The sequence below is a fragment of the Cibotium barometz genome, chromosome 50 (genome assembly GCF_041138505.1).
Source record: "Cibotium barometz isolate CiBa-2024 chromosome 50, ASM4113850v1, whole genome shotgun sequence".
Classification (NCBI taxonomy): Eukaryota; Viridiplantae; Streptophyta; class Polypodiopsida; order Cyatheales; family Cibotiaceae; genus Cibotium; species Cibotium barometz.
Genome location: NC_141095.1, coordinates 12,137,204 through 12,164,521, shown reverse-complemented (window position 1 = coordinate 12,164,521; position 27,318 = coordinate 12,137,204). Strand labels below are relative to the sequence as shown.

At 49.4% G+C, this 27,318-nt stretch overlaps 1 protein-coding gene across 1 annotated transcript; it reads left to right on the top strand.

Annotated features, from left to right (window-relative positions):
* Positions 1 to 27,301, top strand: LOC147609803 (uncharacterized). The gene is made up of 7 exons (XM_086787072.1): positions 1 to 225; positions 842 to 1,839; positions 25,647 to 26,199; positions 26,298 to 26,398; positions 26,496 to 26,585; positions 26,685 to 26,809; positions 26,897 to 27,301. Exons 2-7 carry the CDS (start codon positions 1,174 to 1,176, stop codon positions 27,036 to 27,038), a joined length of 1,677 nt encoding a protein of 558 aa, XP_086643198.1. The 5' UTR covers positions 1 to 225; positions 842 to 1,173; the 3' UTR covers positions 27,039 to 27,301.
* Positions 27,302 to 27,318: the final 17 nt, after the last annotated feature.

The following is a 27,318-nucleotide window of genomic DNA, read 5'->3' as shown; positions in this document are numbered from 1 at the left end:
ATTCTTTCTAATTCTGTGTGCAGCCTACAAGCTTACGCAGGCGGGTGGTCAAGTTTGTCGTGGCAAGGAAGGTGCAGGAGGGGCAGGCACGAAAGGAGAGTCGACTGAGCACGAGGACGGGGTTGGTCTGGCTTTGTGGAAACGTGTGCTTTCATTTGTGCGCCTATCCATGCCCCATCTCTCCCCATCGCCATCGCCATAGCCAAAAGCGGGCTTCACACACAGGTCAGTCTATTTTCTCATTCCCCCTTTTATATATATTTTCCTTCTTCTGCTCATTCGCTTCTTTGCCATTCACTCCAGCTTTCCTCTTTTGCTTTTGGGCGACGCCATTGTAGCTTCTCACTTCTTGGGTCCTCGCCACTTTGCATGCTTCTTTTTTGGGCGCTCGGTTCTCTCTCTGCCTTGCTTTTCGGCTGTTGGGCGATTCCAGCCCAGCGGCTGCGCTTCTGGGCGATGTCCTGTCTTTCTTGCTTTCTAGCTTTTGGGAGATGTCGGACTAACGCCTGCGCTTCTTGGAGCATCGCTCTCCTTCATATGTTCCCTTTAAAACACTCAGTATCCTTTCAAGGTCCTGTTTGATGCACTCACAAGAGACTGCCCGTAGTTCTACTATGGAGGAAGGTGGGGATGACGTCAAGTCCGCATGGCCCTTATGGGAAGGAGGAGCCATCAAAGAACAGAAAGGACCCGACCTCTCTCATCTTTGATGGGTCTTTGATGCGCCTCTGATCTTTGATGGGCCCTCTTTCCGCACGCATGGGGTGTTAGCCTTGGACCTTTCACAATCTTCGCACATTGTCTTGATTCATATTTGTGCAAATTTGTTGATTCGATACAGGCTCAGTCAACCAAAGCCTTGCCTGTTTCGCGGCGATCTCGCACAAGTTCCATCCGCAAATCACGCTTGGGGCCCCATCCTTTTCTTACATCTGTCTATGTAAATGCATCATCTCCCTCCCCTTCCACCTACACTTGCTATGACAAGCTCAATCAGAAGGTAATTGTGTACTCTCTGGATGAATCTTGGAAGGGGGTCCTTCTGCAGAAAAGTGTTATGCCAAACAATCTGGTTCTCTCGACAAAGAGGGAGGTTCCTCAGGATAAAGGCAATTGCAGTGCATCTCATGGTAGAGAAGTGTCAGTCTTGAAGCTTGCAAGCAATCCTCAAGAATGGATGATGGCAAAATGAATAATGAATTGAAGATCTTCCAGAGAAGGGACAAACAGAGGGATGGATTATTGCCACCTGAACGAGATCTGAAACGTGCAGATAAGAACACAAATATTGAAGAAGCTTCAAGTGAAGGCAGTCCGGATTTTGTTGCTTTTGGAAAGTCATCGAAGCAGAAAGCTTTATCGCAGAAGCGCTGCCACCTTGCTTATATTAAGGGATCAAATAATTCGATCAGAGATGGAGATACTGACAGGGTTAGGTGTAAACTTGGTTCTTCAAACCAAACTCAAAGCAGTGGGCGAAATACATCTTCAATGTTCCTTAATGATGACAATGATGAGGATGCATGTGTTGGCCGTGCAGATAAGGGCAGCATTTCTATAGACCAACATCCTACAAGAAACATAAAGCCTGAGGATAACACCGAAAAGCAGCCAAAATCAAAACATGGACATGGGCCTAAGGGATCTGGGAGCAAGGTTCTTGACATGGCTAGCAAGAAGAGCCTTTCACCAAAGCTTGCTCAACACTTGAATGGGGGAATGCATCCTGAGCAGAGGACAGAAAAGAAGATAGGGTTTTCTGAAGGAGCAAGTCCTTCTTTAAGAAAGTTTTCATGCGTACCTGAGGCTAGAAGACGGAGGGACCACCTTATCCTTCTGGTTAGTTTGCTACATTGCTGAAATATTTTAAGTACGAATGGGTGTTATTAATAATCTGATTTGCAGGAGTGCTAAAATTTGTCGTAGGTCTACATTTTCTGTTCCAGGCTGACATGGGCACATAAATTGTACACCGGGCTGCTGAACAGTGCTGGATCCGTGAGCTCTAGAATGCTGAATTTCAGATCTTTTTCCGTATGGGCACTACTTCTTGGTTCGGATGATAGACTTCCTTGCTTGGTTTTATAGACTTTCTCAAGAATTGTGAGATGTACCAATGAATTATCTTATATTGGGGTCTCATGCTTGTGAATATGAAGCGGAAGCAAATGGAGATCACACGAGAGAGTAGACAGCCAAGAGAGATCCAACACTTGAGCCAAAAACTGAAAAGTATTGAATGAATTATGAATGAACAATGTCCATGCTTATATACACATCTAGAGAGCCGGTCAGCCTATAGGACTGGAGGAAAAATGTCCATGACTAATAAAAATGTCTAAAATAGCCTAAAAAATATGGGGGAAATCCCTAATTACATCAGATAAATATATGGATAAAAAGTGGCATAAAATGGGCTGGAGATGAGATGTCCAACACCTTCTCGCAGCTCTAGTACGGGGTCTGACTCCCATATGGGTAAGGAGCTGATTGATAGTATCTCGAGGAAGAGGTTTGGTGAAGAGATCAACAAAGTTGTCCTGAGAAGGACAATACTCCAGTGTAATGATGTTGTTGGCGACCAACTCATGAACGAAGTGAATGTGGACCTCAATATATTTGGTCTTGCCATGGAAGGATGAAGTTCAAGCCAATGCCAAGGCACTCTGGCTATCCGTAAGAATACGGATCGGATAATCCAAAAGTACGTCAAGATTGCACAACATCTGGAACATCTTGAACAACCATAACAACTCACAACAGATATCTAGATAAGCATGGTAGTCAAACTCAATAGAAGATAATGAAACTGTATTTTGCTTCTTGGATCTCCAGTAAATAAGACCGGAACCAAGAGTGAAGCAATAACTAGAAGTGGATCGTTGAGTATCCTTATCACCTGCCCAATCAGCATCAGAGTATCCAACAAGCTCAGTACCTCCTCTGAAAGAGAGACCATAGTCCAAGGTACCGGATAAGTATCGGAGAACCCTCAGAGCGGCCTGCCAATGAGAATGTCGTGGAAGGAAACTGAGTGAGAATACTGACACGGTACGAAATATCGGGCCTGGTGTAAGTCAAATAAATAAGAGAACCAACAAGCTTCCGGTATTGTGTATTGTCCTTGAAGAGGGGAGAGCGATCATCATGGGAGAGCTTGGAGTTAGGATCCATGGGATACACCTTACCCTCATGTCCGAGAACCTGAAAAACTTGAGGTTGTTCAACATACACCTCCTCATGTAAGTCACCATTAAGAAAGGCAGACTCAACATTCATTTGGTAAACCGGCCAGCGCTCATGAGTAGAAATAGCAAGAACTAGGAGCAAAAATTTCCTCATAATCCACACCCTCAATCTGAGAGTACCCCTTCGCAACCAATTTGGCTTTGTGTTTGTCTAGAGATCCATCTGCATGAAACTTGGTCTTAAAGACTCACTTGATCCCAATGACCTCTCAATGTAGAGGCTGGTCCACAAGCTTCCATGTTCGATTCCTCTCAATGGAATCAATCTTGGCCTCCATGGCTACCCGCCACTCAGGAAGAGCAAGAGCCTCTTTAGCTACAGTAGGCTCATATGACTTTATCATTGTACTCATCAAGGAGAGGTTACAAGAATGACGAAGCTATTGTAATCTCTGTGCCCATGTCAAAGATTGTGCTGAAAAATCAGCAAGTTGATGAAGTTTCATATCGGAGAGATGAGAATCACGGACAGTGGTTTTCAACCACCGTGGAATCTTGGGGGCAATCCTACGTTGCATAGGAGTAGGAGGAGGAGACGCCCGGGTAAGATGAAGTGGAGGTGGAGAGGCAGGGGGTTGATGGTGGTGGAGTTGGGGTGGCTGAGAAAGGAGGAGGGACCTTGATGGTAAGGTCGGGATGAGGGTTTAACAAAGTGAATATCACGAGAAATCACCAAGGATCCTGACTCCAGATCCCATAATCTGTAAGCTTTGGAGGAACTGTCAAAGCACCATATCCTTTCTGTGCAATCCGAAAAACGGAGAGGAGATTGCTGGAGAGCTTGGAAACATGAAGCACATCCTGAATGGTAGAAGGCTAGCCCGGGGAAGAGTTAAGTCGTACACTACCAACCGAAGGGCCTCCAAGTTGAAGGCCTATTACGATCCTCAATACTGTATACAAGGTCTTGGCAAAGGCCTTGAGTTTGAGGATCCAGCCCTTCCTGGGGGAGTTGATTCATGCTACTCAGACAGGATTTGTCAAGGAGCGCAGTATCCTTGACAACATCTTTACTTTTTGGGAGGCGACGGCCCGAGCTAGGTTTCTTGGCGAGGACTTGGTCGTGATGCTTCTCGATTTTGAGAAGGCATACGATAGAGTTGATTGGGGATTCTTAGAGGGCACTATGCTGCGCCTGGGCTTTGAGCCAGGATGGATCAGAGGGGTGGCAGCTTTGTATTCCACAGCTCGCAGCCAGGTGCTGATTGCAGGAGGTCGGGGGCCGAGTTTTGAGCTGACCAGATCAGTCCGTCAGGGGTGTCCTCTCGCCCCTTTCCTTTTTCTCTTCTTTGCGGAGGCTATGAGTATGTATTTGACGGCAGAGGAGGTTGGTTTGAGAGGACTTCAGCTCCCAGTCCGGGGGGAGGATTTGCTTGATGCAGAGTTTGCAGACGACACGGGCTTATTTTTGCATGGCCAAGAGGCCAATCTTATTCGGGCAGAGCAGTCGCTCCAGGTTTTTAGTGCAGCTTCGGGAGCATTGATCAATTGGCGCAAGACAGTGGCCTTTTGGATCAGTAGTGCTCCCACTCCGGCATGGAGTCCGGACCCCGGTTTTAGATGGATTCCTTCCGGCACAGCAGTGCGGTATTTGGGATGCCAGATTGGCCTCGATTTGTCACCCGAGCAGCAGATTGCCCCGCTTCTTCTGAGCATTCGGAAGAAGCTATTGTATTGGAGTACAGCTCGACTATCCTTGGCTGGGAGGGTGGTGGTGGCAAATCAGGTGCTGTTAGCGACTATGTGGTACATTACGTCTTGCTGGATTTTCTCGAGCTCTTGCATCAGCCAGGTACAGAGGCTGATCAGGAACTTTCTGTGGTCTGGGCGGGACGGTCAGCCAGCCCGGGCAAAGGTTGCATGGGCAGTTATTACACTTCCGTTGGCTCAGGGCGGTTTGGGCATTATAGATCCAGTCGATCAGAGTAGAGCCTTATTGGGGAAGCTTATTGTTCGGGGGTTGCTTCCAGGCGCTGAGCCTTGGAAAGAGCTCCTCTTGCAGCGACTGCAGGCCCGGGCGCCTCCTGCAGGGGGTACTTGGGCACCAGAGATTCGCTGGATATTCATAGAGATGAGGAGGACAGGCCTCAGTAGAGGATGGGAGGACAGATTTGCTTTGAGTATCCTGCGAGCTTGGGAGCTACTGAGACCGGGGCTCTCTCAGCGGCCTCCGTCTTGCGTTGAGGAGCGGGCCAGGCAGCCGCTCATCTGGAGCCCAGCGGTTCGTACAGAGCAGGGTCATATGCTGGGTTCTCGGCCTCGTCTAGCCTGGGGACCTTTAGCGGCAGGCCCAGCTCGTAGTTTTGGAGACTGGCAGGCTTTCTGCAGTCTACCAGAGGAGACCCAGGTGGAGAGGCTGAGTCACTTCAGAGGGGGGTTGATTATGAGGGATGATATTCGGGAGGCACTTACAGAGGAGTGGTTCACACCTCTCGAGCCAGTGGCCCCACGGTGGATGGGTGCCTTCACACAGTTGGAGATCCTGATTGCTGTCAGAGCTAGCACTGAGGATGGCAGATGCCTCTATTATGAGATTCAGGATGAGGGCCGACTCCAGAGAGTGGAGGTGGAGTCGCCTTTGGTTGCAGAGTGCACCTTTCAGAGGATTCGGGTAGTGGCTGCCGCTTCTCGGAAGTGGCATATTGACCCCGACCCTGCTGACGTGCTCCCGGATTGGCGCATATGGGCATATGCAGCGCGCCCCTTGGCCCGGCTGCAGTGGGACCCCGGAGAGTACGAGTGGCATGATCCTTATGCATCCCTTGAGGCCACAGAGATCACATTTTTCCAGTATACTGTTCGGCTGGGACGGCATATCTTGACGGCGAGGAGGACGGTTTCTCCAGCGGCATCGGGGCATTGGCGATTGCAGGGACTATCACAGGAGTTCCTGGAGGATTTCTGGGCTCGGCTCTGGGCTAGTCGACAGGCCCGCAGGATCTCGGCTTTTCAGTGGCTGGTCGCCCACAGGGGCTCAGCAGTTGGCACTTGGCTTGTTTACAGCGGTCTCCCGGCGGCCTGCGTCCGATGCGGCCACCCTATGGAGACACAGCGACATTGCCTTTGGGACTGCCCTCAGGCTCAGCAGATTTGGCTGCGGATGCTGCGTATTCTGGCCCCCCTCTCTCCAGAGGGTATGTTTACGTGGGGTGCCGCTGCTTGGTCGACTTCGTCAGGGCCTGCTATGGGCTATGAGATGGAGCAGGGCAGTCAGGCCATCAGCTTTATTAGGGGCCAGCCTCGCCTGGTTCCGGCACCGGATTACTCGTCCGCCAGCTGGACACAGGAGAGGGATTTACGATGGGAGCTCCTCAGCAGCCTCACCATCTGGTTCACCTGGAGGGCCCGGTGCTTCACGGCCTTTGAGGGGAGATTGGAGCCACCAGCAGAGACTGTTCGAGGGCTTTGGCAGGAGTTGATCCACACCCTGCGAGGACAGTACGACCGCATCCGGGGAGACTCGGATGAGGCGATCTTACGGCGCCAGGCCTTTCATACCACTTGGCGCTGCGGCCCGTTCTACACCCTACACACGGGATCCCCCCGTTGGCACTACAGGCCTCCTGTTTGGCTCTTCCCCCCCCCCATTGTATGATTTAGCCGTTCAGTCCTTTAGACTGATGTTTGTATTTTGCAGCACCTAGGGAGAGTCTCCCGGGCTGCCATGATGTATTCACTGCTCTTCTCTCTGTTAGGAGCAGGAGAGATCTCTTTTGTAGCCCTACGGGCGTTTTTTACATAACTAATGAAAGGATCTTTTCTCGGAAAAAAAAAAAAAAAAAAAAAAAGGGCCTCCAAGTTGAAGGCATCACCAATGGACACCGTCGAAGAGCTGGGACGAATGTCATGAAGAATGGTCTTGTCAAAAAGTCATGTGAATAGAACACCCACTATCAACCACCCAATCTGTAAGACGTGAGGTGGAAGGAACAAGAGAGTTAGAGGGAAGCTCCTCAATACTGACGAAGACAGTCTCCTTGGTGGAAGAGGATTTTTGAGTTTGGTTGGTGGATGAAGAGGTTTGATTGGGTGTCACGTGCATCCCGCACTTGGATGCCATGTAGACATATCTGTACAGTAGGTGCAGGACCTGGGATGGAAAACTGGTCCCATGTGAGCCCAGTCTGGGACAAGTCAGCAGCCAGGGTTCCATCCCCAGAGGTCAGGTGTGCATTGTCCTGCACATGAGTCCAAGTCAGGTGTGCATTGTCCTGCACATGAAACAGTGCCAATCCGCGCCGTGAGTCCTCCCTCTGGAATGATGTCAGTGAGTCTGTGTATCTAGTAAGATACTGGATGCTGGATCACTGTGTAGACAGTAGGGTTTGCATTTAGGAAAAGGGGCCAGTCCTTAGGGCTACCCCAGGAACTCATGTGGGCATGGGGAAAATGTAAGACAACCCCCATAAGGGCCAGGAAGGCCCTAGCTGTACCCACCAGCCATGGGTAGGTCATGGGAGGGCTGTAAGACAGCCCTAGGGGCTTTGCAAGGGTAGCCGACTGGTTATTGAGCCCTAGGAGGGCTGTAGGGCAAGCGGGGGGCAGCCCATACAGGCTGCCCAGCCTCCAGGATATCAGGCGCACAGTGCCCAGCCTCCTTTGCCCATGCGCCGAAGCCAATATTCAGTCATGCGCAGCATTATTTAATCATTTTACTGTATATATTTAGTCGTGGAACAAATCTGGGACAGCCGACTGCATTTAAGCCAGCAGACTGGTCTTCCTAGAGGGTATAAATACCCCAGCCCACAATTCATTCATTCATCTCATCATTTGCCAAGTGCTGAAGTTGAAGCAAAGCCAGGACAGCCTAGATCAAGCTAACGTAGAAGGGGTGAAGGATTGAAGGTCAAGGGCAGAGATTCATCTCCGCCAAGAAGGTTCAGTGGGTCTTTTATTTCAGTATTTTACATCATTCTAATAAAAGCAAATACACCATTCATGGTGGGGGTCCTACAAAGGGTATTCGGGACCCAATACTGTGTCCTCTTCTCCCTCTCTCTCTCTCTCTATTTTTCTGCACATCTACATTCAGTTTTGTGCGTTAATTTTCGTCACGACAAGTGTGCTGATTTCTGAGCATTGAAGTTACCGATCTCCCCCGAAGCCTCCGCATGTTACAGTGGTATAGAGTCTACTTCAAGTGCAATTTTGTGCGTTAATTTTCGTCGCGACAAGTGTGCTGATTTTTTAGCATTGAAGTTACCGATCTCCCCCGAAGCTTCTGCATGTTACAGTGGTATCAAAGCCTACTTCAAGTGCAAAGATTCAGCAAGAAACCAGAAATTTTTTCTCGCTCGTGTGGTTGGTTTTCAGACTCCTGTGGACTACCCCATTCGGAGTGACTCCTGTCCCTCGAGGGATGGTTGGTTTTCAGCCTCCGGAAGTCTTCGGAAGTCTCCCGCACACATAGTGGATGGCCAGATTGCGCTCTAGAAAGGAAGTGCGTTTTCCTGCTATGGCGAGCTTCGACGATGAGAGAGACCAAGAACCTTTGGACCAGAGTGCACCGGGCAGCCCAGCTAGGGCAACATGCTCACGATTGCAGCGGAGTTCTTTGCTTGAGTTGCACATGCGTGCATCGGAGATCTGACAACGAGAAGACGAAGCCATGCGACACGTGGAATATGAGCGTTACCTTGCAGCTTTGGATGCTAGATTGACGCCAGCGGCGCTCTTGAATCATTTTACCGAGAAATTGAACTTCAGTAAGTATAATGATAAACTCGACCCCACAACTCTTTATTCATGGTTGCATCAGTTTGAAGCTTACTTTGCCGCAGTTAGAAATTCAGATAATGACAGAGTGATCTTAGGTAGTTGGTACTTGGAAGGTGAGGCCATTCCTTGGTGGACCCAGTGGGCTCATGCCCACACCAAATTAGGTATGGCAGCTTATGTGTGGGACGAGTTTGTCCATGACCTTAAGTAGCGGTTTCTACTGCCCCATTACCTTGAGCGACTGGAAGACGAGTTTAGGGGAGCGCGTCAGAACGTGCAACCAGTCCTTCAGTTTGCCAATAGAAGTTCGACTTTATGTTTGCAATTTGGCTTATCTGATTTGGACAAGAAAGGACAGTTTTTGTATGGCCTTGACACGCAAATCCAGTGGGAAGTGCGTATGTTTAGGCCAGCCACCTTCGAAGACGCACTCTCACTTGCGCATAGTGCTAAAATGAAGCATAATGGTGGCAAGCCCAAGACTTCCCAGCCGGCTACTCCCAAGGCTACCGCCTCAGGGGGGAAAAGGCTAGAACTAGACGGGGTCTTCCCCAGGACAGAGCACGGGAGCCTCTGGCTCCGAGAACTCGAACAATGCGTCCAAGCTTACGCCAGACCACAAAGCGGAGGCAGGCAAGACGGGTGGCAAGTTGAGTGCTGAGGAGATTTCTCAGTACAAGGAGGAGGGTAGGTGTTTCTTTTGTCATACGAAAGGACACACATCTTGGGAGTGTCCTAAGAAGACTACCGCTCCAAAGACCGCTGCCACAATCTCCACAGCTTCCGTGGTGAGCCTAGCTCCCACACAGACCCCAGTGGCTGTCCCTAGTTCTTTAAATCCCAATGCTTCAGTTGGAGCAATCATTAGCCGGGAGCTTGAAGATAAGCAGAAGGGCACCCATGACCAGGAGTATGAGCGCAACGAATTGCTCAAGACCTTTGGCTACATAGGTGGTTAGAGAGTCGTCGTCTTGTTTGATAGCGGCAGCACGGAGGACGTGGTCACGGAACAGGCTGCTCGACGTGCCTGTTTCGTCCTGATTTCGGTGGGAGGGCCAGGAAGGCCTTGGCTGAACCCACTAGCCATGGAGGGGCTGTAGGACAGCCCCTAGGGGCAGGCTAAAGGCAGACATTCAGGAGAAGCAGCCTTTGTATGGCTGTAGGGCAGGTATGGGGCAGCCCATACAGGCTGCCCAGCCCTCAAATTGTTTGCAAAAGCCTTGTCCAGCCCATCCAGTATCAGGCGGCGCAGGATGGCCAGCCATATATGGAACAATGCGTAGCATTTTATGGAATTTATGTGATTTTTTTCAGCATTAAATGCTGAATTATTCAGTCGTGGGACATTTTGTCACATGCACTCTGCACTCAGCGCATGGTGACAAATTGGCTCATCATCAGCAGGCAACAATTGTACAGTATTAGAACCCAGTAGGATGATATTTGTCGTACGCCGTGACCCCATTGTACATCCTCAGTCCAGGATAAGTCAGGCACGAGCTACGTAGGTCATTCCTCAACCTTAGCGGGTCAGTCAGTCAGTCAAGTCCCTTAACCCACTTGGAGAGAATCATTCATGCATGTAGAGTCAGTAGAAGCCTTAGGGTTTGCATCAGAAAGCACTTTGCATCCTGCATAATATGCATTCATATGCCTGTGCATCATTTAGAACATCCCAGAAGCCTTAGGGAATTTACTAGGATTTATCTGGTATTTTTCCCATGTTTTATAGTATTTATTTAGCATTTATTGTCATTTATAAATATAAACTTTATTAAATGACCAGCCAACTTGACCAACCTCTAGTTAGTATAAATAGGCTTGCATAGGGCTTAGTTTCTCATTCAGTCTTCAGTGTGCTAACAGCTGTCCTCCTCAGCCCTAGGAGTTCCCTTGCCTTCAGCACTAGACTAGTCTCATCCAGCCCTTGGAGAGCTTGAGTTTACTTCAGCCAACCTTGGTTCTCCAACGCATGCTATTCAATAGTCCCTACAGCCATAAGCGCATCAGATCAGCCCCAATTCAGCATAAACACCTGCGTTTTCTGCATGTGAATGAGCCGCCTACAGTTCAGTCACACTGGCAGCCTGCGTTTACAGATCTTCAGCCCCTTCAAGTCAGTGTTTCTGTCCAGCAGCAGCCCTGTAGCTTGCGTTTCAGTCCAGCATTAGTTCTATGCCAGAATACAGCCTACAGCCCTGCGTTTGCAGATTTCCAGCAGTCCTTTCATGCGTTTTCAGTCCTACAGCAGCTTACATCTGTATTCAGCCTTCAGTACATCATCCAGTCATACACGAGCCCTCTGGTGAAGGTAACACAGCATTCATAAGCATTTACAGCATTCTAACATAGCTTAGAACAGTCCACCATCTCCTTTTCTCAGCCTCAGGTGTGCAGCCCTTCCTCATGCCCTTGGGAAGAGTGCATAGGCTCGAGATCAGTTCATCGAGGTGTTTCTACAGCCGTGTACAATTCAGCTAGGCTTTCGATCCTCCGAGATCTTGCGTTTGGCTTATCTACAGTCCACAGTCATTCTCTCTAAAGAAATAAAGCAAATACTATCTCGTTATCGGGATAGGGGGCCCTTCAGTGGGTAATTCAGGACCCAATCTGGTGTACAGTTCTCATCTCTCTCTCTCATCTCTCTTTAAAGTTTGAAGTATTAAAGTGGATTGCTAAACTCACGAAACTCGGGATACAGAAGACGGTGTGAGCATTTGTGTGACAGGATCTTCCAATACAAAGACTTCCGCTGCATATCACATTGGTATCAGATTCAGATTGTCCACACACACCGTATCCTAGCGTGGGGGCATCCTTGGATGGTTAGATTGCGTTCCCGCACACGACCACCGACTTCAGCATCATGTCTACAGAAGAGAGTACTCATGAGCCGGAAGACGTCTCCCCCAAAGGAAACCTTGTTCTTCCGCCTACAGCAGACACCATAGCTCTTCTTAGAGCTCAGAACCAGCTGCTGACATGGAGCGTCTCCAACTCTTGGAGGCAGCAGCAGCATGTCCTTCTACACCTCCAGCAGCACCCGACTACATCTCCCTCTTCTTTCAGATGGAACAACAAAGGAGAGAGGATGAGGCCCGAAGGAAAAGAGAAAGCAAAAAGACGGGACTATGAGGAAGCCCAACGCAGGATCGACGAAGATCAGCGTCACGCTGAACTCGCCGCTCGGGAACACCAACGTGAGCTTGATCGAGAACGTATGTTACTCGAGCACCAATGGGAAAAGGAGGCCATACACTTGAGGTATCAGCAGCTCTCCTCAGTCTCCCCAGTCATAGGTGTCACCAGCCCAGCAGTCCGCAGCAGCATCAACCACCATCATTCGCAGTCAACCAAACTTCAGTAAGTATGATGGTAAGTGTGATCATTCATCAGTTAATCAATTTATTCATCAGTTTAATGCTCATTTTCCATTAGCTAGGATCACAGACCTTCAAGACAAAGTCCACATAGCGGCTCCCCATCTCACTGGTGAGGCAATCACTTGGTGGCAGCATTGGTCTAGTATTCATACAGACTAGGCCACAGGTGTCACAGCCTTTGACTGGGACATCTTTGTCCATGACCTGAAGACCAGATTTCTCCCGCCCCAGTACATGACCGGTCTGAAAGACGAGTTCTATGGACTCAGACAGAACGGATCCCTTCAGTTTTCCGGTAAGGTTATTACTTTAGCACAGCAGTTGTTATCTGAGCAGGCTAAGATGGAGCAATTCATTCGTGGATTGGACTCTAACATTCGTCGGTTCACAGTTCGTAACTTTGAACCAAGTACATATGACCGGGCTCTGACTCTCACTTAGAATGAAGAAATGAAGCTTAACGGGGGCAAGCCCAAGCAGTCATCTCAGTCCAGTACCAAAGCCCAGCAGCAGCAATCAGCTGCACAGACAGGGAAAGGTAACGCGTCTTCTAAAGATGCTAAGAAGGACAGCAGTAATAGCTCCACTTCAGGAGGTAAGAAAGATAAAGAACCTAAGAAAACCCCTGATGAAAAGGCTAAAGCAGGCATTACTGGAGGTTATCTTCCTCCAGAAGAGCAAAGGAAGTACCAGTCAGAAAATAGATGTTTTTTCTGTCATATTATAGGGCATGGTAAGAAGGATTGCCACAAATGGCAAGCGACACAAGCCGCCAAAGCTCCTTCTGCCACAGTTGCCACAGCCTCCCCAACTCCTCCAGCCCCGCCTACAACCTCAAATGTAGTTCAACTTTTACCTTCCATGCATCCTATGCCACCCGTGGTATTTGATGCTAAGCAGGAGAGCGAGAGCGATGCTGCTCAGAAGAGCCTCATCCGAGCTTATGGCTCTGCCCAGGGCCGACAGTTTGTAGTTCTTTTCGATATGGGTAGTTCTGAAGACGCCATCTCTCCCCAGTTGGCTAATAAATTGAACTGCACATTAGTCCCATATCATCTGGATGTGGACGGGTTTAGTCTTCGCACCCACATTTCCCAGAAGGCACAACAATTTGCCTTTGAAGTTCAGAAGGCCTCATTTCAACGAGATTTCATCGTCTCACCTCTGTTGGGGTGTGACATGATCTTAGGAATTCAGTGGTTCCGTCAGTATGAGCCTATTCCTGATTAGGGGCAGGACACTTTTACTATTTGTAAAGGTTTTCCTGAGCCTGCCATGATTCGTGGGGATAGAAGCATTCTTGGCATCCCATTGATTTCGCATCTCCAGGCCAGACGAGCTATCCGCAAGGGAGCAAAAGGAGCACTCCTTTATGTTTGTGCTCAAACAGCCCCTCCCTCATTAGTAGCATCCGTTACATCTTCAGTCCCTTAGTTAGCAGACCTCCTATCCAGACACCAGGACATTATGCTTAGGGATGATCTCCCGCCCAGTCTCCCACCCTCTCACCTTGAGGACCATCACATTGATTTGGTCCCTGGATCAGATCCTCCTAGCAGGTTTCCCTATCGTCTTTCCAAGACTTTAGAGGGCGAGTTAGAAAAGCAGTTATCTAAGCTTCTCCGAGCCGGATTCATTCGGCCTTCTTTCTCCCCATTTGCTGCACCTATCCTATTTGTCCAAAAGAAGGACAAGTCTGCACGCCTTTGTGTAGACTACAGGGCATTAAACAAACTCAATATCAAGAATAAGTTTTCTATGCCATCGGTGATGACCTCGAAAGGTTCGTCCCATGATACTAACTTTAATACAAGTGCTTTTGAGGCAGCTTTCTAGAGTGCACGGAATGCATCAAGTGCCTTACCTATAACTGAGACTTTCTGCTTGCGAGTCTTCACCCCCTTGAGCAAGTCTATAAGAGGTGCTGCAAGGTTGGAAAACTGATGGACATGGGTACTATAGACCTGACAAAGACCTGGAATGTCCCAATCTAAGATCTCTTGAACCTTTGATGGATCCAGCCTAATCCCATCGGAACCGATGATGTAGCCCAAATACTGAACTTCCTTAGCACCAAAGACAGACTTTTTGGCATTTATGTAGAGCTAATTATCTCGCAAAAGTTGCAAGACTTTCTCCACATCTTTCTCATGTTGCTCCGCAGTGGTTGAGAAGACTAGTATGTCATCAAGGAATATGAAAACACACTTCCCAATGTGGATTGCGAAAATCCTAGACATCATCTTATTGAACGTTGCGGGTGCATTTGTTAGCCCAAAAGGCATGACTACGAACTCGTAGTGACCATGATCTGTTCGAAAAGCTGTTTTTGGAAAGCTTCAAAAATGCGGACCCGATGGTAACCACTCTTGAGGTCGATCTTAATGAAAAACTCAGCACCGTCTAAACGCTCCAAAATGTACTCTATCCTGGCCAGCAATGTAGCCATAGGTGCAGTCCTCCAGCAGGACAATCGACCTGTGGCATATTACAGTAGAAAGTTGGATGTCGCCGAAAAGAATTATTCGGTATATGACAAAGAGCTTTTGGGTGTGATCACAGCGCTCAAGCATTGGAAGCCTTTTCTTTATGGAAAGGCTTTCACAGTGAAAACAGACCACCAAGTACTTAAGTGGCTTCAGACTATGCCAAGTGCCCAGTGGAGTGATCGACAGGCCAGGTGGAGTCAAATCTTCCAACAGTTTGGAGGTATGATTGAATACATCCCTGGTAAGCATAAAATAGTAGCAGATGCTCTTAGTCGAAAGTCCAGCATCCAGGCAGTCCACGAATCTACCACTCTCGAAATCACGGGGAAAGACTTAGATAGTATGAAAGACCAATATGTCGACTCCCCTGAGTTTGGTACTCAGTACAGTTTGGCCCTCAATTCTGAGCCTGGCCACTATTCAGTACAGAATGGTTGGTTGTTTTACAAGAACCGTCTCTGCGTTACTCGGGAAAAGCGTTCCGCTCTTCTCCACGATGCCCATGACTCCTTGGTTGGAGGACATAGGGGTATCAACAGTACCCTCGAGAAATTAGAACGGTCCTTTTATTGGCCTAAGATGAGGCGTGATATCTACGCACATGTACAAGCCTGTAAGATTTGTCAAAAAGTCAAGGTTCCCCATACAAAGAAGGCAGGTTTACTTCAACCTTTGCCTATCCCCGACGGACCTTTCATCGACATATCTATGGACTTTGTAGGATCTCTACCAGCATTCACCAGATCCCGTAACACTCAGTGTTTTACCATTGTGGATCGCTTTAGTAAATTCTGCATGCTCATCCCATGCAAGCATACGGCCATAGCCGAGGACGTAGCCCGTCTGTTTCTCAAGCATTGGTATCCAATTTGTGGTTTGCCTAGCACCATAACATCAGATAGAGATTCCAAGTTTACCTCGCATTTCTGGAGGGCATTATTTGAAAACTTCGGAACTAAGTTGCAGTTGTCTAGTGCATTCCATCCCCAGATAGATGGCCAGACAAAAATTTATAACCAGTTGGCCTTTGATGTTCTCAAGTCATACTGTCATGACGAGCAGTCCAAATGGGAACATTATCTTCCTTTGGTCCAAGCTATCTTGAACGACACTCATTCATCCAGTGTCGGACGGACTCCATATGAGGCAGCCTTTGGTCGCCGTTTTTCTTCTCTTTTGACGTGAATGGTGTCTCCATCTTTAGAGGCTAATAAAACCATGGAAGCATTTTCCGAGATCATTGAGTCAGTCAAGGACCGCTTGACCAAAGCTCAGGAAGCATATAGAAGACAGGCAAATAAGTCTAGACGAGATGTCCACTTCAAGGAAGGGGATTGGGTCTATTTGCGTATCATGAAACAGAGATTGAAACAAGTGGGCAAACGTTGTCCCAAGCTTTCATTCCGTAGTTTTGGCCCTTTTCCAATAGTTAAGAAGTTAAGTGATGTCTCCATGAAGTTGAAGTTGCCTACCAGTTGGACAATGCATGATGTTTTCCATGTTTCTTGGCTAAAACCATATGTTAGTCCAGAAGTGTTTGATGTTTCAGATGAACAGTAGCCAGACGTGGTAGACGAAGTAAAAGTTATTGAGCCCGAGCAGATCCTTCTTCATCGATGGAAGCATGGTTCCGGTCGACGGATACGTCAGTTCTATACGAAATTCCGAGATCGAGGCACCCACGAAGCCGTATGGCTAGACGAGGAGTTCTTCCAGGAGTACCCCCAGATGCTGTGTTATTTTTCTATGATCTCTCGTACATTTGGTCCTTTTGTCCTTTTTCTCTCACATGGTATCAGAGCTGTCATCACAGAAAAGGGGTTGTAGACCTCAACAACACACAGGATGGATCGTCCATACACACTTTCGGAGGACCAATTCTTCTCACCAGAAGTTTATTCTCCAAACTCTTATTTGGACCGGACTACTTGGAAGCCATGAACCTGCCGCCAAGCTAAGCAGGATGGAATGTCACATGCACTCTGCACTCAGTGCATGGTGACAAAAGGCTCATCATCAGCAGTGCAACAGTTGTACAGTATTAGAACCCAGTAGGATGATATTTGTCGTACGCCGTGACCCCATTGTACATCCTCAGTCCAAGATAAGTCAGGCGCGAGCTACGTAGGTCATTCCTCAGCCTTAGCGGGTCAGTCAGTCAGTCAAGTCCCTTAACCCACTTGGAGAGAATCATTCATGCATGTAGAGTCAGTAGAAGCCTTAGGGTTTGCATCAGAAAGCACTCTGCATCCTGCATAATATGCATTCATATGCATGTGCATCATTTAGAACATCCCAGAAGCCTTAGGGAATTTACTAGGATTTATCTGGTATTTTTTCATATTTTATAGTATTTATTTAGCATTTATTGTCATTTATAAATATAAACTTTATTAAATGACCAGCCAACTTGACCAACCTCTAGTTAGTATAAATAGAATTTATCTGGTATTTTTTCCATATTTTATAGTATTTATTTAGCATTTATTGTCATTTATAAATATAAACTTTATTAAATGACCAGCCAACTTGACCAACCTCTAGTTAGTATAAATAGGCTTGCATAGCGCTTAGTTTCTCATTCAGTCTTCAGTGTGCTAAGAGCTTTCCTCCTCAGCCCTAGGAGTTCCCTTGCCTTTATCACTAGACTAGTCTCATCCAGCCCTTGGAGAGCTTGAGTTCCACCTCTATCGCAAGCCCACTCATCAATGTAAAACCTGTCGATGCGGGAAAGGTTAACTCGTGTGGCCCGTCTATCCGAGCGCGAGAAAGATAAACTCCCCTGCAACCTGCCAAACTCCGAGAGAGTCCACGGATCCTGGCCTCTCACCTGCAGCACTAGTTCCTCCCAGGCAACGAGCTCCGGCCCATGAATGGTCTCCTGGCTGCCCCCCATCCTGTCCTCTGCATCCTCCAGCATGTTGCAATCCCCCCCTAGGCACCAATGGTCTGCCATGGGGAGGGACTGCCTAATGGTGCTCCAGAACTCAGCTCTCCCGGTCGCCCCATTAGGGGCGTAGAAGTTGAGGAAGCCAATGCGGTCTTCCCCAACCCGAAGGATGATCCACTGCGCTCGACCCTGGACCAGAGTGCCAGAATCCACAACCTCGGATAGAAGCTGCTCGCTGACTGAGATGCATACTCCACCCTGGTTCCCCTGGGAGCCATATGCCGGTGACCAAAAAGTGTGACTCCTGCCTGGCAAGATCTTCCCGCAAGTGCGGGTACGCCCGGCAGAAAGGTGGTGCTCCTGGATGAAAAGGATATCTATGGGTCCTCCAACGAGAGCCCTCTGGATCTCCTGGCGAAGTCTGCCCCGACCAATGTAGCAGCGAGGTCCACCAAGACCCTGGATGTTCCATGAGAGGATCCTCATGGATGAGCTATGGCAAGTGAAGCAGCCGCCACTGGCTCACCCCTCTCAGCCGGCCTGGATGAGCTGCCCTCCACTCTGTGATTCTTGGGCGCCGGCTTGGAGGGAGAATAGTCACTATCTGTCTGAGTGCGGAGTCTCTCCAAAAAGAGGGTGACCTGTCTCTGTGTCCAGCCCCACTCCACCTTCGCCCTGTCCAGGGCATAGGCGTGAGACCAATCCTCTGCATATATGTATCTAAAGGTAGGCTGCATCCTCGGGGCAGCGTGGAGGAGAATCAGTAGCACCGCCTCAACTGAGGTGTGGACCGGATCCGCCCGCCAATCTCCTATACCAAACAAGCTCATGCGGGCTGAGTGTAATCGGGTCTGCAATAGGTCCGTGAGCCCCAAGTCACTGAAGTGGTGAGAAAACTCCAGTATCTGATCACGCAAGACTTCCTCTACAGAGTTGCAATCCCATGCTGTGTCTGGGGCAACACTGAGAGGAAAGGAGAAGGCCACCGTGCTGCTCACCACTGAAGGAGAACGAGAGGGATGGCACACTACGCAAACTCGCAAGGGCGCGACCAGTGTCTCGAACGGGCCAGCATCCAGCTGGAGACACCTGAAAAAACCGTAATCCACTGGGAGCCCCATCACTCGCGGGGGCCCCCTAGGGGAGGCTAGAGAGAACTCTGTGGCGGGCGAAGCTAGGATCGCCATCTCCACCGGCCCGGAGTGGCGGTGGAACAACTGCTGAACTGAACTCTGGCCTACCCAGCTGCGTTGCCCCGGGGCAGTGGGTGGTCTGGAGGAGTATCCTGGAGAGGCCGAGGGAGGGATGGTGGCTCGCGGAGAGGAGGGGGGAGAGCGAGGAGAGGATGGAGAGGCATCTGCCAGAGGAGAGGTGTCAGGGGGGGCCGCCGGGGGAGGCGGGAGGGGGGGGGCTGGGGGGGGAGAGGGGAGAGGGGGGGTGGAAGGAGTGCTCTCCGAGTGAGGGGAAGAGGGGCCGGGGGTCGCAGAGTGCGGCCCGGGATCCTCAGGAATCTGCTCCATGGAGGGGGCGGGGCCCCGCGCGGGGGGAGGCGAGAGCGGGGTCTCCACGTGGGGGGCTCCACCGGCGGCCTCAACGGGCACTGAGACTGAATCCTCGTCCATCGGGGTGGGACCTGCTGGCCGCCTATCCCTGACTGGAGCATAAGTGCGGGTAGGTGCCTGGACGCCAGTCGCCTGTCCGCCAACCTGTGCTGCCTGCTGGCGTCTGCGACGGTCCCTGCGGGCCGGGCGTTTCCGCCGGCGAACCTCCTGCCATCCGCCAGTCTCCTGGGTCTGCGCGGCATCCTCCGCCGGGGCCTGCTCGTCAGATGATGGCGCCTGCTGAGACGAGCCAGGGATGTCCAGTCTCTGAGGTGGATGGCCACCCCTCGGGCCTCTTGAAGGGGGTCCAGAGGCGGCAGAGCGTGAAGGATGAACCCCCTTGCGGGGACAGGCGCGTGCGAGGTGGCCCATTTCCCGACAGATGTAGCACTGGCCAAGGAGGCCCGAATACTCCACGCGCTGTATCAGATGTCCTCCAGAAAGACAAGGGAGGAGGATCGTCTTCGGGAGGGACTCCGGTGACGGAACCACAACACGAATGGCCGGGAGTCCTGCTGCTCGAGCTATCACTGAAGCCGTTGTCTGAGGCGTCTCCACCACCTGCCCGAACGCCTTGCCAATGGGTGACAAGAGGGGCAAGTACTCCCTGCGGAGTCCAAGAAAGCAGATAGTGATGGGGAAACCTGTCACGCCTGCTAGCAGGTCAGAAGCGGGGTCGAAACCGTGAGTCCATCGCGCCAGGAACGTCCGGGATGAGCGGAGGGCAATGGGGCTCCGAGCCAGCACCGTCTGAGCTGCCTGGGGGGACTCGAAATCCACCTGGTAGTAGCCACGTCCCAAAAAATCGACGCTGACGATCTTGGCAGGCACGCCAACGAGGCTGCCTTGCAGAACGTCGCGAAGCTCTCTCCACATCGGACGGCTACCCACTATCTTGCAGACCAAGGAGGAGGCCTCAAGAGTGGATACTGTGGAAACAAACAACTGATGATCTACATCTGTGAACTCCAGACGGAGACCGGAATCGGCAGGGGTAGTCGGAGCGGCTTCCATGGAGTCCTCCAGAGGGAAAAGGCCAAAGACCGGGGTCAGAGACACAGCCCTACGAGGAAACGGCGAGGCGGAAGGAGAGAGGATAGCGGGGGCGGAGCGGGGGGGGGGGGGGGGGGGGGGGGAGGGAGGGGGGAGCTGAGGCGGGGGAGCTAGCGGTGGGAGGAGGGGCGAGACGGATGGGGAGGTGAGGGAGAAGGCGGGGGGGGGAGAGATGGCGGGGGAGGAAGCGAGGAAGGAGGCGGGGGAGAGAGGCGGAGGAGGTGGCGGGGGACAGGCGGGGGGGGAGAGGGGGGCGCGCGACGGCGAGAAGCAGCAGGGGGAAGGTAGACTGGAGGGGGATGAGGAGGAGCTCGCAGGAGCAGCCACCAAATTCTTCTTGCCCGGGATATGCAAAATCTGAAAATGGAAGGGGATTGGGTTTATCTTCGGATTATGAAGCAAAGATTGAAACAGGTGGGCAAGCGATGTCCAAAGTTGTGATTCAGGAGCTTCGCACCTTTTCCCATCAGGAAAAAGATTAATGAGATGTCTATGCAATTAAACGTACCTCCGAGTTGGACTATGCACGATGTGTTTCATGTCAGTTGGTTAAAGCCATATGCAGGTCCAATCCCTTCAGAAGTCAAAGACGAAGCGGAACCAGATATTGTTGATGAAGCAGAAGTTATGGTTCTAGAATGGGACCCATGAAGCGGTATGGCTCGACAAAGAGTTTTTTGAAGACTATCCGGCGTTATTGACGGATTATTTGGAGGCTATGCAGCTTCCGTCAAGTTAAACAGAAGGGGATGTCACGTGCATCCCGCACTTGGATGCCACGTAGACATATCTGTACAGAAGGTGCAGGACCTGGGATGGTGAACTGGTCCCATGTGAGCCTAGTCCGAGACGAGTCAGCCAGGATCCATCTCAGTTGTTTGAGGTCAGGTGTGCATTGTCCTCCTGCACAGGAGTCTAAGGTCAGGTGTGCACTGTCCTGCACATGAAACAGTGCCAGTCCGCGCTGTGAGACTCCCTCTGGAATGATGTCAGTGATTCTGTGTATATGGTATGGTAGCGGATGCCAGATCACTGAGTAGTTAGTTAGGGTTTGCTTTTAGAACAAGGGGCCAGCCCATAGGGCTACCCCGGGTCTTTGTGTAGGCATGGGGATAGTGTGAAACCACCCCCATGAGGGCCAGGAAGGCCCTAGCTGAACCCACCAGCCATGGAGGGGCTGTAGGACAGCCCTAGGTGCAGGCTAAAGGCAGACATTCAGGAGAAGCAGCCTTTATATGGTTGTAGGGCACGTATGGGACAGCCCATACAGGCTGCCCAGCCCTCAAATTGTTTGCAAAAGCCTTGTCCAGCCCATCCAGAATGAGGCGCATGATGGCCAGCCATATATGGAACAATGCGCAGCATTTTATGGAATTTATGTGATTTTTCTTCAGCATTAAATACTGAATTATTCAGTCGTGGGACATTTAATGCTAGCCGCCTGGACTTCAGCTGGCCGACTGCTCTAGGTGGAGTTGTATAAATAGGAGAGTCCATAATCCCATTAGTTCATCTCATTTCTCACCAAGAGCTCAAGCATAAAGGGGCTAGACAAGCCAAGAAGGTGCTAAGCAAAAGGGGTAAAGGACTGCAGGTCAAGGGCAGGGAATTCCCAGCCAAGAAAGGTCAAGGATTTCTGTATTTTCTTTTCAGATTCACATCATTCTAATAAAGCAAATACACCATCCGTGGTGGGGGCCCTATAGAGGGTATTTGGGACCCAATACTGTGTCCTCTCCATCTCTCCCTTTGTCTCTCTATTTTTTGCACATAGTCATTCAGTTTGTGCGTTAATTCCGTCGCGAAAAGAGTGCTGATTTTTTGAGCATTGAAGTTACCGATCTTCTCCGAAGCATCCGCATGTTACATTGGGTGGTTATTGTTGGAAGGTTGGCGATTTCGAGTGTGTGATCTATGGCTAGAAGGTGCCTTGGATTATCCCATAAGTGGAAGCATGGGAAGTTGAAGAGCCATATATAGGCTAGAGTGGCACCTTGTCATAATCATCTCCTCCGGCCGGTGTTTTGGGGGGTAGCTCACCGGGAGATGGGAGCTTGGTGGAGGGATGCTGCAGTGCCCGTTGGGGGTGTTCATGGTGCTCGATGGTGATGCGTCTCCTACGTGCGTTAGTCTTCTGCTGCGCATTCTGACATGGTCCAGAGCCCGGGCGTGTGTGGTCCTGGGCGGCTCAAGCGCGTGTGGTCCTAGGCGACCCCCTCGCGCCTCGGTGGCTTGCGGAGCTCGAATCAAGGGAGGGTGTTGGAAGGTTGGCGATTTCGAGCGTGTGATCTATGGCTAGAAGGTGCCTTGGATTATCCCATAAGTGGAAGCATGGGAAGTTGAAGAGCCATATATAGGCTAGAGTGACACCTTGTCATAGTCATCTCCTCCGGTCGATGTTTTGGGAGGCAGCTCATCGGGAGACGGAAGCTCGGTGGAGAGATGCTGCAGTGCCCATTGGGGGTGTTCGTGGTGCTCGATGGTGATGCGTCTCCTGCGTGCGTTAGTCTTCCGTTGCGCATTCTGACATGGTATCAGAGCCCAGGCATGTGTGGTCTTGGGTGGCTCAGGTGTGTGTGGTCCTGGGCGACCCCCTCGCGCGCCTCGGTGGCTTGCGGAGCTCGAATCGAGGGAGAATGTTGGAAGGTTGGCGATTTCGAGCGTGTGATCTATGGCTAGAAGGTGCCTTGGATTATCCCATAAGTGGAAACATGGGAAGTTGAAGAGCCATATATAGGCTAGAGTGGCACCTTGTCATAATCATCTCCTCCGGCCGGTGTTTTGGGAGGCAGCTCACCGAGAGATGGGAGCCCGGTGGAGGGATGTTGCAGTGCCCGTTGGGGGTATTCATGGTGCTCGATGGTGATGCGTCTCCTACGTGCGTTAGTCTTCCGCTGCGCATTTTGAATTTTTGACAGTTCTGTCATAATGTAGAGCCACTGAGTTATACAGAGCTCGACGCCCCAAACCCCATGGCCCTCGCCCACGGCCATGCCACCACAAGAAGATCCGGGCCATCATCTCCCATCATCACAGGACCTTCTCGCGCCAGCTTGAGCCCATGAGGGATGTATTAGGGTGATATGAGAGCTCTCTGCTCATGTACCTAGATCAGATTTTAAAGTTCTAGATTTTTTGTTATCTTTCTTTATTACTATTTTGTACCTAGGATGATGTACCTCATGGATATGATGTAACCTTTTGGTGTCTCATAGGTCATTTTGGCCTTTTGAAGACGTTAATACAACTCTCTCTCTCTCTCTCTCTCTCTCTCTCTCTCTCTCTCGTACATTCTCTAGTCTTTTTTTTCTTTTGTACCATGATGAGATTACATGGACACTATTGTATCACTTTTGGTCTCATAGACCCACCAGGTCTTTTCAAGACGTTTAATATAACTTTCTTTCTTTCTATCTATCATAGCTGGTGTAAGCCCAGGCTGTGAGACAGATTCAACCACATGTCCAAGGGATAAAGATATAGAGAGAGAGGGGAGAGAGAAGGGAATAGGGATCTTGCACAGTACACCACACTGAGCGGGGAATAGGCCCCGTCCCCTTTCAGGAGTTTATTCAAGAACAATCCACGGGCATGCTGGCCAGGATCAATACAACAATGAATACAAAAGCAAACAAATATGCCGTTGTAGAATCCCAAGTTGAAGTCGGTGTTGAGGCACGAGAACTCTGATGCCGAGCACACCACGGGGATGACCCACCCAAATCCAAGTCTAGATCCAAACCAAATCCAAGCCCAAGTCCAAGTCCAAGTCCAAATATCAAATCCCAAATCTCAATGGTGTCCAAGAAAACTCAATACCCAATCTGTAGGAAGATCCTCAAGAAGCTCTTCGAAAAAGCAAACACCAAGGTGCGGATATATGAGTCTAATAGCCAATTCCCCCTGTTGAGGACCCGGAGGAAATGCTGGTGGCGCTGGTGTCTATGGGCAGCGCTGCACATGCAGCGGATCTGGGCGGCGGCGGCCGGGCAAAGCTGGGAAGTGGCAGCTCTCGCTGGGCAGAGTTGGGCGGCGGCAACTCTGAGCAACGGCAGCCGGGCTAAGCTGGGCAGAGGTGGCGCAAGGAGGTGAAGCCAATGGTGAGGTAGATGATAAAGATGATGATCTCCACAACTTTATGCACTTGATGCCAAGAGAGAGACTCAAAGTGTCTTTTTATACTTGGGGAGAGCCTTGCTTTTTGCCACAAACAATACTTTATGCTTTGCTTTTCTCTTTTTGCTTTAATATTTTAATAATAATAAAATATTGCTCATCTTTTACCAAAGTTCTTGATTTATTGCTTTTCTAGCTTCAGGGCCTTGCTTTTTGGCCCTAGAGCTACTTTTTGAAAAAGTGGCTTTTAGCTTTTTGATCCAACTTAGTCCCCTCTTTCCAATGATGCCCTTGGCTCGCGGTCAACTATACCTTCTATTGGAGTTTCTCCTATTGGTTCTTGGGATGTGACTACTAGCTCCACCTCTTTCATGAGCTGATCCCTAGCCTTGCGATATTTATGCTTTTCAATGGCTGGTTTAGAATGTTGAGATATCAAGCTCTGTTGGGTATTTCGGAGTCTAGTAGTGTGTCCATTGGTGTGAACACCCCCTTAGGGTGTGAACCGCCCTTATTTCTGGATGTATACACATTGGTGTTTTTTCCTCTCTTTTTTTCAGTTCTTCCATGGCTCAGTATATCCATGGTCGTTCCCATCCTCCCTCTACTTGCACACGTGTTGGCATGTGTGCTTTTGTGGTTTGCTTGTGTAGTAGTTTACACGAGTTTTTAATTAAGAGATCCAAGTTCAAGTCCTGTCCGTATGCTGCATTTGGCATAAATTGTGGATGACGATAGACCATGCAGAAGAAAATGTACCAAAGGATTAAAGAATAAGATGAAGAGAATTCTCTTTGAAGAGATAAAAAAGCAGCGCAGAAGTAGTGCAGCAAAAGAGTGATCAGAATCAGGCTGTAGTGAGATGCCATGGCCACGTATTGGTTTTTTATGATTTCAAAGAATAAAATGATAATCTTTTGATTGCCTTAAAATTCGCAGAATTGGCAGGTTTTTGCAAATTTGAAAATATTTTTGGGTGCTGAAGTTTCTGTATAATAGCGTGAATTCATTGAGGATTATTGGGTAATTTTGTAATGAAACCTTTTTATATAATGAAATGTGTCTCTTATAGAAATTGTTTTCTTGAACTTGTATATTATCAAGGTGTTTTTTTCTTATTGTAAAATTTGTGTGCCATGATACAGGATACCTTGGACAATGAAGACAATAGCTTCACTACAAAATTCAAGGAAGAAATTCTAGGAGAGGTGGTGAGTTCTTTGTATGCTCAAAATAGTCCTGAATCTGAGGAAAGAGTCGCTAGAAATTGTGGATCAGGTACTTCAAAGACATCATCAGATGTAACTGATAGTGTGAGTCCGCTACTGCCAACTGTGCGCAAAAGTTCCAGAGTACCCAAGAAGCGCATATTGGATGGTGACGTAGACCAGGTACCTGAACCTAAGAGATGGCAAAGGAAGAAGATTGAAAATGCGCCCAAGGATGATCAGATTAATAATGCTAAACAGGATCAAGCAAACGATCTGGTTGGTGATCATCAATTACTTAGTGAGTTTCATCCCCGTCACAAGAGGCAATGCCAAAAGAGAGAGAAACCCCACGGGCCGGATTCGGATAAAAAGGAGCTTCTTCTCACTGCACGGCAACGTGCATTGAGAATCAGTAAAGAAGGTGGAGACCCAGAACCTGGCGCCAACATAGAGTTTCCCAATGTGTTGATGCCAGGCTTGTCCAAAAGTGAGATCTCGCCCACTCGCTCCATCAAGAATGTGGCTTGTTGATATAAAATAAGTTGGTTGGCATGCAATTGATGTGTTTTGCTGCCTGTTTTGCAGAGCAAGGGGGAAATCTCACTGAAGCAGAGCAAGCTCTTAAGAAGGAAGAGGCAGCAAAAAGGCGGAAGCAGCAGTTGGAGACAAAAGAGAAAGAGATTCAGGTTGGTTCATGAATACCCATATGCCACCTGCCTCACATACTAAGCTTGTTTCTGGGTTGATTTGCTGAGTTTTCCTGAGGTTTCTATTTTTGCACAGGCAGTTGCGATACAGAAGGTCTTAGGACAGGAGTCTTCGAGGAAGAAACGTGAGGAGAAGCTGCAGAAGCAAAGGCAGGAGATCCAACAGGTGTTGATCAAGGCGGCAAAGTTCTTTCAAATTTTTTTTTTTGAATCTGCCCCATTGATCTCATTGTCACTGATTTGCATGTGTGTTATTGGTTTCCAGGAGAAGCAAGCCGCATCTATGACTCCTGCAGTTAACAGCATCAGGTGGGTCATGGGTCCATCAGGCAACATCGTGTCATTTTCGCAGGATGTGGAGCTGCCAAAAATCTTTTCAGGTCCTTGTAGGTAAGCCATGGTATGTATGGCTTTCTTTCTGGATCTCATGGGAGAGCAGCCCATATGCTGACCCTATTTTTACCATTGTGTGTTCAGTTACCCCCAAGAAAGAGAGAGATGCGCTGGGCCTTCATGCAACAATGCATATAAGTACCGGGATCCCAAGACCCAGCTTCCTCTTTGTAGCCTCCAGTGTTACAGATTAGTACAAAGGTCACCCATTGTCGCGCCAGCGTAATAACCTAACCCGACTGCTTAATGGACAACCAAGTAGCCCTATCTTCCTCTGAAGGCGAATTTAGCGATTCTCTTAGGAGGCAGTGTGCATATCCTGAAACTTTCTGGCCAGGCTGTACTTTGTGTGCAAAGAGCACGTGAGCATGGATGGACAGAGATTGGATTTGGTGGTTGGAGGATTTGGCCTAATTGGCATGTAAACACTTTAAATGAATCTGGTGTTATAGTTTATGAAGAGAAAAGTGTACATCTTGAATGCCTTAATAAATCTAGAGCAAATT

Coding starts and splice junctions, on each gene's coding strand:
- LOC147609803 (XM_086787072.1), top strand. CDS start 1,174: ATGGATGATGGCAAAATGAATAATGAATTGAAGATCTTCCAGAGAAGG. Junction 1,840..25,646: donor GGGACCACCTTATCCTTCTG/GTTAGTTTGCTA, acceptor GCCATGATACAG/GATACCTTGGACAATGAAGA. Junction 26,810..26,896: donor ATCTTTTCAGGTCCTTGTAG/GTAAGCCATGGT, acceptor TTGTGTGTTCAG/TTACCCCCAAGAAAGAGAGA.